Source organism: Lethenteron reissneri, chromosome 49, assembly GCF_015708825.2.
Source record: "Lethenteron reissneri isolate LAM-NWPU_2019-01 chromosome 49, ASM1570882v1, whole genome shotgun sequence".
In the NCBI taxonomy this organism is placed as follows: Eukaryota; Metazoa; Chordata; class Hyperoartia; order Petromyzontiformes; family Petromyzontidae; genus Lethenteron; species Lethenteron reissneri.
In genome coordinates this window covers 5,847,615-5,862,318 of record NC_083827.1, presented here as the reverse complement: position 1 = coordinate 5,862,318, position 14,704 = coordinate 5,847,615, and the positions used below count along the sequence as shown (strand labels likewise).

Genomic DNA, 14,704 nt, shown 5'->3' with positions numbered 1-14,704 from the left:
TGCTGACGGTTATGATGATGCTGATGTTGATGCTGCTGATGACGATGGCGACGATGCTTTTGCGGACGTTGATGTTGACGACGATGCTGCTGCTGCTGATGATGCCGATGATGGTAACGCTAAAGATGATGGCAACGACATTGTTGCTGACGTCGATAATAATGCCGTTGACGATGACCATCATGATGATGATGATGCTGATGATGGCAATGCCGATAACGATGCTTGCTGCTGCTGATATTGACGACGATGCTGATTTTGCCGACGATGCTGATTTTGCCGACGATGGTGATGTTGACAATGATGACCACAACAATACCCGCTGCTGATGTTTACGATGGTGCGCTGCTGACGACGACGACGAACGACCGACGACTCACTTTGTGCCGGGGCTTCTTCAGGAGCAGCGGAGCTCCGGCCTCCACGATGTCGGCGCTCGCCCTCTTCCGTGCCGACGGGCGGCGAGGCCTCGGCCTCACGGGGACGTCCTTCCGGTTCGCATCCCCCACGGGGTCCGCGGAGGAGCCGGCGTCCAGGGGCACGCACACCTGGGGCAGCAGCAGGGCATCGCCTCCGATTATCACCCGCGGGTCAATCGGCCCTCCGCTTAGCGCGGTCCACCCTCGAACCGCACCCACCGCACAAACCAATGGCCAGTCGACGCGGATGATTCCTGATGGCGCACAAATGGAAAGTTAAAAACTCTCCGGCAGCAGCGGCGGTGCGGCTGCGGTCATCCAGAACAGACCGCGCGACGTGTAACGGGGCGACAATGCCCCGAGATCCGCAGATACGGAGGAGACATCGCGGCGATTACACTCCGCTGCTGCTCCGGTTATCTGGCCTGACCACGTGAATGTGAAATTGTAGTTGTTGCTCTGCAACTACATCAGCCGTAGGAAACAGGAAGCACCTCCGATTAATTACCACCTCCCCCGCACCTTCGATTAGCACGCCTGGCTACGCACGGTGCGATAGAAATTCAACATGCATGCATACATCGGCATCACCAACATCAGCAACATCACGACGTGATGAAACTCAACACCGTTACCGCATCGCGGTGACCCGGGCCCAGCGGTCAGGCGATCGTCGATTGTTGCAGAGGTTCGCGGTGAGTGATAGCGTGAGAGTGAATGACTGATCGAGCAAGTGAATGAACGATCTGAGTGAATGAACGGTCGGGTGAATGAACAGTCGGGTGAAGAAACGATCTGAGTGAATGAACGGTCGAGTGAAGGAACGTCGCCTTCAACGCCATCGCGACCGTCGCCTTCAATGCCATCACGACCGCCAAACCGCACCCCACCGTCGCAACGGCCAATCTACGCCACGTCCAGAGTAGCCGCGCCATGGTCCCTGGCAATCGCTGACGTCACCACCCACCGCTGTTACGTCATCACCAACATCAGCAAATGTGACATCGGCGGAATGGCCTCCCCCATCACCACCAACACCACCAACACCACCAACACCACCAACACCACCAACACCACCATCACCACCAACACTACGGTCGTAACTGTCGCTCGGTGGGAGGTCATCGACTCTCATATTCTGCCCCCATTGTCTGGCACTCCCTTCCCCCAGCCGTCAGGGCTGTTGACTCCCTGCCACCCCCCCCCCCCCCCACCATCCACCGTTCAAGTCCCGGCTCAATCCTTCTCCTCTGCCTGCCTCGCTCGCTGAACAAAATAAATACGCCACATTTTAGACGTTACGTACATCCAGAGCGTGGTATATAATGCAATTGCTTTCTCAACACCACCACCGCATGGTCCCTTGACTCATTATATACTGATTGATGTGTTTATGTTCACGTTGCGATGCATGATCATTTGATTTCTTGCCACATACACATCTTATACGGATATATTATTTAAAAAAGTAAAATTCACTGTCGTCATTATTTGTGCAGGCACCTCAGTACTCTGGCAGGACGGCTGCTCGGGGCTTGGCTCGGCAGCACTGCTGGCGTTTGCCATGGACGCCCGTGCCGGAGACAGGCTGGGGCCTGGGTCTTTCTCGTGAATCTTCAGGTGCCTGGGGGCGTGCACACAGCCCGAGTGAGCGACTCCGGTCACGTGGTCCCCTTCACTCACTTGCTCGCTCGCTCACTCGCTCGATCATTCACTCGCTCGATCGATCATTCACCCACTCACTGACTCGCTCGATCATTCACTCGCTCGATCGTTCATTCACCCACTCACTCACTCGCTCGATCATTCACTCGCTCGATCGATCATTCACCCACTCACTCACTCGCTCGATCATTCACTCGCTCGATCGATCGTTCATTCACCCGCCCGCCCGCTCGCTCGCTCACTCGCTCGATCATTCACTCGCTCGATCGTTCATTCACCCACTCGCTCACTCGCTCGATCATTCACTCGCTCGATCGATCATTCACCCACTCACTCACTCGCTCGATCATTCACTCGCTCGATCGATCGTTCATTCACCCGCTCGCCCGCCCGCCCGCTCGCCCGCCCGCTCGCCCGCTCGCCCGCCCGCTCGCCCGCCCGCTCGCTCGCCCGCCCGCCCGCCCGCCCGCTCGCCCGCCCGCCCGCCCGCTCGCCCGCTCGCCCGCCCGCTCGCCCGCCCGCTCGCCCGCCCGTCGCTCGTTCGCTCGTTCGCTCGCTCGTTCGCTCGTTCGTTCGCTCGTTCGCTCGTTCGTTCGCTCGCTCGTTCGCTCGCTCGTTCGTTCGCTCGCTCGTTCGTTCGCTCGCTCGTTCATTCGCTCGCTCGTTCATTCACTCGCTCGTTCATTCACTCGCTCGTTCATTCACTCGCTCGTTCATTCACTCGCTCGCTCGATCGTCCATTTACTCACTTACTTGCTCGATCGTTCACTCGCTCATGGGTGAACTCACTCGATCATTCAATCGCTCATTCATTAATTTGCTCAATCGCTCATTCATTCGCTCAATCGGTCATTCACCTGCGCACACTCACCAAAGCACCCACTCAACCATTCAAACACCCACTCTCGCTCCCTCACTCATTCACTCTCACTAACTCAACTGTTCACCTACTCGCTTGAACGATGAATCTCTCACTCGTATACTCTCACTCAATCGCTCACTTCTTCATTCTCTCACTCACCATCTCATTTCACTCGCTTGCTAGATCGCTCGGCTCACATGCCCATGAGCACGCTCCCCTAATCCGGCATTCGCTCAAGCAAACTCAGCCACAAGCGCGCACACAATGACGCGCAGACAAACACGCAGCGAACTACTCGCCCATCCACGCATGCACACCCAGCCATGCGCAGTAAATAAAACGCACGCACACACAGCCACACACACAAAGATCCCTCCACCCGCATAGCCTTTAAGAGTCTGTCGGGGCAAGTCCTTTGAGCAAAGCACCTATTACACAAAAAAAACAAAGATCCCCCTTATAGCCTTAACAGATTTTTTTGGGGCAAGTGCTGTTCGTGAGTAGCACCTATGAAGGCCGGCACGGCACACGAGGGGGTGGGTGGCCAGCACCACGCCCTGCCCCCTTTGTCTCCCCAGTGGCGATGTTTACACACCGCACCAGATACTCATTTGAGGCTGAGTCGACCGAGGGGAGGCCCAGAGCCGGTACAGTGTTGGCCGTGAGCGGGAATCGAAACTCGGGACGCCGGGTTCGTGGCACAGCGCGCTAAACCGCTACACCGCCGCTCCCCGCAGTAACAAAGATCCAAAGATCCCCCATATAGCCTTAACAGACTGTAGGGGCAAGTGCTGTTAGCGAGCACCTATGAAGGCCGGAACGGTACACGAGGGGTGAATGGCCAGCACCACGCCCGACCGCCTTTGTGTCCCTAGTGGCGATGTTTACACACCGCACCAGGTACTCATTTGAGGCTGAGTCGACCTAGGGGAGGCCCAGGACCAGTTCAGATAATCGTCACCGGTGTTGGCCGTGAGCGGGAATCGAACCCGTGTCGCTGGGTTCATAGCGCAGCGCGCTAACCGCCACACTATCGCTCTCCCCGCAGTAACACGCGCGTGAGCACACACGCGCACACACACGCACCTCTGCATGTTTCCGCTGGTGGTGAACGCCTGCTGGCAAACGCGGCAGCGGTGTGGCCTCTCCCCGGAGTGCACGAGCATGTGCCTATCGAGCGAGCTCGCGGAACTCAGGAACTTGCCGCAGATCCCGCACGCGTTCCCACTGGGCGTGCTCACCCCGCCATTGTGCTACTCTCACACAGACAGAGGGGGGAGAGAGAGAGTGATACATAGCGATACATACACAATCAAGACAAAGATCCCCCCGGTATAGCCTTAACGGACTGTTGGGGCAAGTTCTGTTTGCGAGTAGCAACTATGAGGGCCGTAACGCCAAACGAGAGGGTGGGTGGCCAGAACCGCGCCCGGCCGCCTTTGTCTCCCCAGTGGCGATATTTTTACGCACCGCACCGGGTACTCATTTGAGGCTGAGTCGACCTAGGGGAAGCCCAGGACCTGTTTAAATAGTCGTCAATGGTGTTGGTCGCGTAATCACACGCGCACACACACACGCACACACACACACGCGCACACACACACGCATTCTCACTGGGAGTGGCCACCCAGCCAGTGTGCTGCTCACACACAGACAGAGCAAGATCCATACCGACTCATACAAAGACAAAGATCCCCCATATAGCCTTAACAGACTGTTGGGGCAAGTGCTGTTAGCGCGCACCTATGAAGGCCGGCACGGCACACCAGGGGGTGGGTGCCCGGCACCACGCCCGACCGCCTTTGTCTCCCCAGTGGCAATATTTTTACACGGTGGGGGTCGCGTCCAAGGCGCAGCGTGCGCTAACCATATACACGTAACATTGAGACGCCAACCATACACACGAAAAGATTTAGACGCACACAGACGGACACACAAAGACATATATACGAAGACACACGCGCACACACGCGCACGCTCAGGCCTCTTCAGCCTTGTGCGACAAAAGCGCAAAAACAAAAAAAGAGGCAGGCGAAAGTTTTGCGAGTGGCAATGAAAAGGCCCGGGCCAAGAGCGCATCACGGCCGGGAGTCGAACTCGGGCAGTGATGGTTCGTAGCGCGGTGCGCAGAGAGGCGAGCGACGGGACTCTCCCTGAGAGAGCCGTGAGGGCCGAGTGAGCGAGTGAGTGAGCGAGTTAGTGAGCGAGCGAGTTAGCGAGCGAGTGAGTGAGTGAGCGAGCGAGCGAGCGAGCGAGTTAGCGAGCGAGTGAGTGAGTGAGTGAGCGAGCGAGTTAGCGAGCGAGTGAGCGAGTGAGCCGTCTGCCGCATCGGGGGTTTGCGTGTGGGGCTAACTTGGCGGATGTGAGAGGTGAGGTCACGGGCCGAGTCGCAGATTTCCTCGCACAGGGGGCAGCTGTGAGACAGGAGGAATCCGTCCTGTATGCGCACACACGTGTATACGTGCACACAGTGCGCACACGCACAAGACACACGTGTATACGCACACACGTGTGCGCACGCACGCCCGCACGAGACACGCATGCGCACACAGAGACACGCGCGTGCACACACAGAGACACAAGTGTTCGCACAGAGACCCACGAGCGTACGTTAGGTACATGTACGCAGACACATGTGCGCACACGCGCGCAGACACACACGTACACAAATTCGTGTGTATACACAGGTGTAAGCTAGGTGTGTGTGTACACAGAGGTGTGTGTGTACTTTGTTTTCTACGCGGACAGGCGTGGATGTGTAAGCTGGGACATACGTGCACACACAGATGTACGTCAGGTACGTGTTCACACATGCGCATGCGCGCACTCACACGCACAATATGCATGCGCATTGAAGCGCACACAAACTTACTTGCGCACCGAACACGGACGCAAACAAAGGCAAAGATCCCCCGTATAGCCTCAACGGACAAGCGCAAACGCACGGCAACAGCGGTAACCCCACGTCACTCGTGCCAGGCTAGGTGCACATCACACACACACACACACACCTGAAGCCTCTCCTCACTGGATGTCGACGCTGCCTCCTCGTGACCGTCCGACGGTGATTGGCTGCCGAGCGTCAGCTGACTTGCAGCTGTGACGTCAGTGACCCGCAGCATGGGCCCACTGTTGGGCAGGGGAGTCCAGGCTTGGGAACGTTAGGGGCGGGGCCGCGCGCTGCTGTTGCTGCTGGGTCGTCCGATTTGTTGACCGGGCAAGGCAGGGCGGCGGTGGTGGGGGGGCGGGAGCTGGGGGGGGGGGGTGAGGCCGTGGGTTGGGGTCACTCGCTTTGGCTCCTGTCGAGAGAGGAAAATGAGAACGGGTGACGATGTTGACGACGGTTCACGCCGACGCTTGAAGTTTGTGACAGAAGTTGGATCACCAACCCCACCCCGCCGCCCCCGTTGCAAAGCACTGGGGTGTGGTGTGAGGCATTGTTAAAGATTATCACGATAGCCATCATGATCATGACCACCATCATCATCATAACACCATCATCGTCACCATCATCATGAACAACACCATTACAATCACCACCACTATCCATCATCATCCTCATCATAAGAACAACCATTATCACAATCAACACCATCACAATCACCACCACTATCATCCTCATCACAGTGAAAGCGACGAAGATGCCGCCGCCGCCGCTGCAGCTGCTATTGCTGACGATCACAATATCACTCGGGGGGGGTGAGCAATGCTTCATGCGACGCAGGGATTCACGAGTCAGCGATGGTGCTGTGCGTGGCATCAGCCATGGTGACAAGCGCGAAGGTTAAGACAATCATAGTGAGGACGATGAGAATTGTGACAACAACGACTACGACGGTGATGATGATGACGATGACATCTGCCGCGTGCGGGCATGTGCAGGAAGCGGCTCTCTGTTGTGCCGGAGCGGCTCTCGGAGCCGCGCTCACAAAACTGGTTTTCGCACGGGCGGCCGCGGGAGCGAGCGAGCACGGGCGCGAGAGCGAGCGGGGCGAGGGGGGCGGGGGGGGGCAGCAGCATCTCAAGGTCACGCCGCCGAGGAGGGCACGGCGCGGTTGCACAACAGGAACGCGAGATTGTGTGCGCACGCGTGCGTGTGTGCACGCGTGCGTGCGTGCACGCGTTCGTGCGTGTGGGAGCGGCAGTGTGGCGGTTAGCGCGCTGCGCTTCCCAACCCCGCTGGCGAGTATCCGAATCGGTCGTGGGCCTCTCCTAGGTCGGCTCAGCCTGAAATGAGTAGCTGGCGTGGTGTGTAAACATTGCCACTGGGGAGAGAAAGGCGGCCGCTCACCCGCCCCCTCCGTGTGCCGTGCCGGCCTTCATAGGCGCTCGCTAACAGCACTTGCCCCAACAGTCTGCTCAGGCTATACGGGGGATCTTTATCTTTGTGTGCACACGATACTCGACGCAAGGACACGGATCCCCCACCCTCCTCCTTCTCCCACATCGCCACCGTCGTCGCGCAGTTTTACAGCAGACCCCCCAGGAGGAGGAGGAGGAGGGGGGGGCTAACGTGCGGTTAGCGAGCGCCTATTAAGGCCCACGAGGTGCACGAGTGGCACGGACACACGGACACACGGACACACAGACACACGGACACACGGACACACAGACACACAGACACACGGACACACAGACACACGGACACACGGACACACAGACACACGGACACACGCCTGCTAACACATATAAATATTTCACCCCCCACCTCACTCCCCCCGTATGGCTCTGCAAAGACAGCTGGGGCAAGTGCTATTCGCGAGTAGCACACGAAGGGGTGGGTAGTCAGCACCACGCCCGGCCGCCTTTGTCTCCCCAGTGGTGACATTTACACGCCGCGCCAGGTACTCATTTGAGGCTGAGTCGACCTAGGGGAGGCCCAGGACCGGTTCAGAATAATCGTCACCGGCGTTGGCCGTGAGCGGGGAATCGAACTCGGGTCGCCGGGTTCGTAGAGCAGCGCGCTAACCGCTGCACCACCGCTCCCCCACAAGCAGCACAGACACACGCGCACGAGGGACACAAAGACAAAGACCCCCCACCGTGTAGCCTCCGCAGGCTTATGGGGCAAGGGCGGTTAGCGAGTGCCTATTCAGGCTGACAGGGCACGGCGAGTGCCAGGGCACGGGGTGGCCCAGCACCACGCCCAGTTGCTCATTTAGGGCTGAGTTGACCTAGAGGGGTGGTCCCCTGGAACCGCTTCGGGTATCACTCACCACCGATGTTAGATATTACTGGTGTGCACACAACACAAAGATCCCCCCCACGCGCACGCGTACACACGCAGACATTCCAACGTGCACTCGAACGAACACATCAACACACACAAGATAAAGATCCTGTTTGACTCACCGAGTATGGAAACAACCGCTGTTTGCGAGCGCCTATTATTCCGCCTGGCGCAGCGCACGAGTTCGTGAATCGCAATCGTGGCTCGCAACGAAGGCAAGCGCACAGCCACTAATTCTTCGTCCGAAACCCAGCTTTCGCAATCGGCACCGCACCACCGTTGCCATTTTAGGCCGAATCAATCCGGAGGAGGAGGCCCCCCCACCCAGCACGCAAACGTGGCGAGGTATCGAGACGCCCCCCCCCAGGCGTCGGCGGGCACGCGACGAAAGGCGCACAAAAATTCGCCGGGGAAAAGCGCAGCGGCGAATTCGCCAGGCTCCGTGCTCGCCGAGGTCACGTGACGTGTTGAACGGTGGCTGGCACGAGGTCGTGGGACAATGGATCGTCCTACAAAGAAACAAAGATTCCCCCCCGCCCCCCCCCTGTATAGCCTTCGCCAGACTGTTGGTGAGAGTGCTGTTCGCAAGCAGCACTGACGAAGTCCGGCATTGCACACGAGGGGGGTGGGTGGGCCAGCGCACACCCACCCGGGCCGCTCGTGTTTTGCCCTCGTGGCGACGTTTACACGCCCCGCACCGCGTACTCGTCTGAGGCCCAGTCGACCTTGGGGAAGGCGCAGGACGGAGGTTCAGATTACCGTCAGCGGTGTTGGCGATGTTCGTGACCGGGAGTTGAACTTTGGTCACCGGGTTCGTAAGGTTTGTGGCGCGCTAACCGCTGGACTACCGCCGTACTCCCCGCACTCACGCGCAAGCTTTGCTTTCAAACTTAATCTCAAACGTTCTTCCTGTCCAATATGCATGAATTATCGTAACAATATTCGGCGATACATTTAAATCGGCCAAATCGAATATTGCCCAAGGCATGAACCGATTCACTGATTAGGATCGTTTGGCTGCACCCTCACAACAACAACCGCCATTCGCCACTAAGTGGCGGTGACGTCACCACGACGCTTGTGCCAGGCCATGTGCAAGTTGAGGCCACGTGAAGTGTCGAACGCCCGCTGGCAGGAGTTCACGCGACAGACCCAGGTGCCACGGGTCGACTGACTGAGATGACTAGCTGATGCACCACCTGTGCCCCCTACTGTGCCAACTTGCTGTGCTTTAGCCACCCGTTGTTGTTGGAGGGCGACTGCCTACAACTGCCCAGTAGCGTCCTTCACGAGCTTCCTCCACAGAGGCCGATCTTGACACCGCTGGTACCAGTCATCGGCAAGTCCACTCAGTTCCACATCCTCCCGTACCGCATCAGCTTCATCTCTTCTATAGCCCGTGCCGCGCCCGTTTAGCCCCCTCGATCCGGCCGAACAAAAGCTGTTTAGGAATGCGGTGGCTGGGCATGCGGGCTACATGACCCAGCCAACGCAGCCTTGCCTGCCGGAGGAGCTCACCGATGGGACTTTGTCCAGATCTTTCAAGGATTTGTGAGCTCTTCACACAATCCAGCCAGCAAGTTAAACCAGGATGGATCGTAGGCATACCAGAATAAATGTTTCTAACCGGCGAAGATTTTCCATTAGGGGGGTCCACGTTTCACAAGCGTAGAAAAGGGAGGGAATGACCGTGGCTGAGAAGACCTGAAGCTTCGTGCGGAGCGACAGACCAGGTAGCTTCCACACAGCATTACGCAACCGATGAAAAGATAATGCCGCTCAACTGATTCGGAATGAGACCTCTGCTGTCAAACCGGAGCCGGTCATGAGCACACTGCTCAGGTATGGGAAACTCTCCACTCTCTCCACTACTGCCCCATCACCAATTGGGAGTTGTGGGGGTGGAGTGTCCGATCGTACAAAATACCCAGGCAGGTACTTAGTGGCAAGCTCCAGGTTCAGCAACAGCGCATCAAACTCCCTCCTCTGAGTGAGCAGCAATTACCAGATTATCGGCATACATAACGTGGTTGACCAATAGGGAGCTATCCTTTGACTGCACCCGGGCATCCATCAGCGCACACACACACACGCGCAACCATGCACACAAAAACAAAGACCCCCGTATAACCTAAACAGACTGTCGGGGCAAGTGCTGTTAGCGAACACCTATGAAGGCCGGCACGGCACACGAGGGGGTGGGTGGCCAACACCACGCCCGGCCGCCTTTGTCTCCTCAGTGGCGATGTTTATACACCGCACCAGGTACTCATTTGAGGTTGAGTCAACCTAGGGGAGGCCCAGGACCGGTTCAGATAATCGTCACTGGTGTTGGCCGTGAGCGGGAATCGAACCCGGGTCGCCAAGTTTGTAGTGCAGCACGCTAACCGCTACACTACCGCACGCACACACACGTGCGCACACACAAACGCGCGCACACACACACGCGCACACACACACGTGCGCACACACAAACGCGCGCACACACACACGCGCACACACACACGCGCACACACACACGTGCGCACACACAAACGCGCGCACACACACACGCGCGCGGCGGGATGAAGGGCGTCCACCCACGCCCTTGCGATCTCTCACGGCCCTGCGCTGGAACAATGTACGTATGTGTGTTGAACTTATTTCGCACCGTACTGAGCCAACCGTGCTAAGCGGAGGTGCGGGGGAAGGAAAACAAACTAAACACAAAAAGCAGTTCTAAAAATATTCTTAGGTTTTTTCGGTAAAGTCACGTAGGTAAAACATTAAAATTAGTAAAAGTTAAATACAATAAAAACCACGACGTTTCGGAAGCAACACAAGCTTCCGTCTTCAGGTGGAACCGTCACAGCCCGACAGCTGTATCAAGTAAATGAGAGATTACAGGAGATACCACTCCGTATATATACCTTAATGTTTTACCTACGTGACTTTACCGAAAAAACCTAAGAATATGAATCCTTGCAGTCACGAAAGCTTCAAATCTAGAATAAGTTCTAAAAATGTTTGTTTTCAATCGAGATTTAAAAGTGTATAGCTCCAGTGGCTTCTTAATATTTGAAGGAAGAGCGTTCCAGACGGCCGCAGAGACGCATCTGAAAGCGCGCGATGTGGTGACCGTCTTTGTTCGATGGCGAGCCAGAAGCCGTTGCTGCGAGTTCGCCGTGATGATGGTTTATTATTGCTCCTTGACGGGATCAAGAAATTTTGGTTCATTTGTGGCGAGCACTTGTGTGTGACGAGCGCGACCGATCCACCCATAGCAGCCGCGCACCGTCCAATTCCATGGCTCCATCTCCACGGTAGGGCGGTTGTCACCAAGAGGGCGCCACTTAAAAGCCCTCGTATTGATTTACGGATGGATCATTTGGCGATGGCGCTGCCGCGTTGGCAAAAGGTGCAGAGCCACAGTTTAACAACAACTCAACGCGTTTGTCCAAAACAACACTCCGCGTGTGCGGTCTTAAAAGGAAAAAACAAATCTATTATAAAAGCCCGGCGTTCCGTTTGTCCGTCAACTAAATTACAAGAGAGCCTTCGGAAGGCCTGAATCAAAAAGTTATAGAAAGTGGACCAACCCGCCCAGATACGGCGAGGCATTTATGCCTACACGCCCTCCATACAATAGAGTTCAGATTTATTTCGTAAGCAGGAGCTAGATTAAGACAGCCGTAGAGCCACAGAAATTCAAGTAAATATAATAGGCAACATTGCGGGCATCAGGAAACAGTTTATGATTTACTTCCCATCAGGTTCCAATGCTATAACAAGTCCAGCCTCCGACCATCCCCCACTCCGCCTCTCCGCCCCCTCTGCGTGTGCCATGAAGAAGGGCTGTTACTCATAAATGTGTTGAATTAATTTTAGTTCCCCCCCCCCGCCCATAATTGTTATGCCGCCCGTCGTTTTTCTCTTGTCACTTCGCACTATGCGTGCAAACGTATTAGATTTGTTTGACCCCGACCCCGATGCGCTCTCGCTGTGGTCGCGGTGAAGTAAATAATAATCATCATCATCATCATCATCAGCGGCCTTGCTCTATCTACTGCTGGATGAAGGCCTCCTGCAGCGCGACAATCCCGTTATGATCTCTGACCCCCACCCCCCAATTCCACGAATAGAAAGTTTGGCCTCTCTGCTTGGCAGCTGAACCATAAACAAGAATAACAACAAAACGACAACCAAACAACAACAAAGCCATGAGCAACAACAAAGACAGGACGCGACACAGCGCGGGGATGAACACACAAACAACTTAAAAAGCTCCGTGGTGGCTAGGAGATGTTAACTATCTCGCCTGGTACACAGGAGGTCGTGGGTGCGTTCCCGACCCTGAGGCTTGCTGTATATTTGGAGTTTGTGGTGTATCTCTCTCATCATCATCACGGTGGCTAGGAGATGTTAACTACCTCGCCTGGTGTGCAGGAGGTCGGGGGTTCCATCTCGACCCTGACGCCTGCTGCTGTATATTTGAAGTCTGCGTGTCACTCTCCCCGTGGTCGCGTGGATTTTTTTCTCTCCGGTCTTTCCCCTCCACATTTAGAAACGTGCATTGAGATTAGTTAAGATTATTTTGGTGCTATCCAAATGATGGGCCACTTTGTGGTCAAAGTTGCTTCTGAAAAATAAGTTAATACCTCAGTGGGCTTTGCCTGGTAGGATGGGGATGGTTTAGTTTTGTATTTGTTTCTATGTTTGCGCAATTTGTTTACCTTTCTTGTACTTTGCACGACTATCATGTTTTTGTACTGTTTATTGTTGTAACGTTCTTACCCCGAGGCCCTGAACGGACATCCGTGAAAAAGAGCTTCATAGCTCATCGGATTCCTCCAGTGTACATAAACATGCTGATTCTGAGATCGATGTAAGATAATCCATCGCTGTTACTGCTGCTAAATCCTGGACAGCTCGCAGCAGCCCCAAGCGTGCAACAACGGACGGTATTCCTGTGCAGTCTTCCCCATCCACGCGACTTGCTTGGATTCATGAGATTTTGACGAGCCCGGGGGGGCAGACCCAACGGACGACTTTGTATCGTAGACCGGAGCAACGTACGACCGCAAGGACGGACGGACGGATGGACGGACGCGCACACCTGGAAGGACGCGCGAGACCAAAAAGTACGGAGCGTTCTCCTGCAACGCGGCATTTGCTGCGTTCCCTGAAGAACACCTCGTTGTGGAAAAACCGCGCGACAATAATCAATTTATCTGTACAAAACGTAGGGGTGGTAACGCACAGTCCGCGGTAACTCGCTAGATGCGTACTCGGGCCGAGCGAAGACCGAGGCGACATGCGTGGGGGTAGAATCTAGAAGCATCCAGCAGCATCCCGCCGCCTCGTACGACGACGACGCTACGCGGGGGGCCGGTGTGCACGACCCGCGCATTCCGACTGGCCGCGCGACTTAGTTCCGTTCGCTCGATCGCGTTGCATTCATCCGATTCGCATCCGCGTCATAAAAAAGATACATTCATCGCGTCACGTGCCCCCCCCCCCAATTCACGTTAGGAAAACTCCGCGCTACATATGGGAGAACAGACCGTGCTGAAACGACGGCCGCACGGATTGGGCTCGGGAGGCCGCCCTCGCACCCGAATGCGGAGACAAAGTCCACGTTCAGACGCTGCTGCGCTTGCTCGGGGGTTCAGAGTTCGCAAGCGCTGTCCCTCCCGGTTTAACGGCAACGTGCGGTGACGTTGGCACAGGGCACGGAGCGCCACGGTGCAACGCCAGGGGCACGTTTGGCACGGCGCTGGCGCACGACGACCCAGTGGGGTAGCGTGCACAAAACTAAACTAGAAACTATTTTTATTTTTAACCAGATAAAGGCCCACTGAGCTATGTGGCTCTTTTACAGAATCGACCAGGCCACAAATGACAACGCAACGAAGTGGGCTTATCATTTGAAGCAGCAGCCAAATGCTCCAAACGCGTGACGTCGATTCTAAATGTTGGGGGGGAAAACCGGAGGACCCGGAGAAAAATCCACGCGGCCACGTGGAGAGACACACCAACTCCAAATATACAGCAGGTGTCACGGTCAGGATCGAACTCACGACCTCCTGTACACCAGGCGAGGTAGTTGACATCTCACCACCGGGACGCCCTACAAGCATGCTGGGTGGGCTGTGTCCCATGAGAAGCGAGCGCTTATTAAGCACCGAATGAAGGCGTGGCGAGCATTGCAAAAGCACTCTAACCACGTTATGCCTAATGTTGTTTCGCCTCAGTGGTATCATCATCGTCGTCACCGCCATCATCATCACTTTTAATAGCGTCACTGACATCACAAACATTACCCGTATCCCTGCCATCATCGCCATCATCGCCATCATCACTTGTATCATCATCATCGTCGTCGTCTTCGTCGCACAATACCAACAAGCTCCTCCGTCGTGTACTTAAATAGCATCTGGATGTGATCACATCTCACGACGCTGCAAATAAACGGCGAGGCGTTTTTTGCTCATGGAGAGAGGCAGTCAGCTGTGGGCACAGAAAAATATTGTGGAAGGCCTTGAGCCT

At 55.9% G+C, this 14,704-nt stretch overlaps 1 protein-coding gene across 4 annotated transcripts in view; it reads right to left on the bottom strand.

Moving 5' to 3' along the window:
- The window catches only part of LOC133354947 (uncharacterized), a 64,073-nt gene that overhangs the window by 18,823 nt on the left and 30,546 nt on the right, over nt 1-14,704 (bottom strand). For 3 of the 4 annotated variants that reach the window (XM_061572165.1, XM_061572164.1, XM_061572163.1), the window contains exons 3-7: nt 5,958-6,245; nt 5,300-5,383; nt 4,033-4,199; nt 1,923-2,043; nt 381-548 (exon numbers count right to left, since the gene is read on the bottom strand). In XM_061572165.1, coding sequence (XP_061428149.1) covers nt 381-548; nt 1,923-2,043; nt 4,033-4,199; nt 5,300-5,383; nt 5,958-6,068 — 651 coding nt within the window. In that variant the 5' untranslated portion in view covers nt 6,069-6,245. The remainder of the gene's footprint in view (nt 1-380; nt 549-1,922; nt 2,044-4,032; nt 4,200-5,299; nt 5,384-5,957; nt 6,246-14,704) is intronic. The other variant, XM_061572166.1, reaches the window with a different exon arrangement.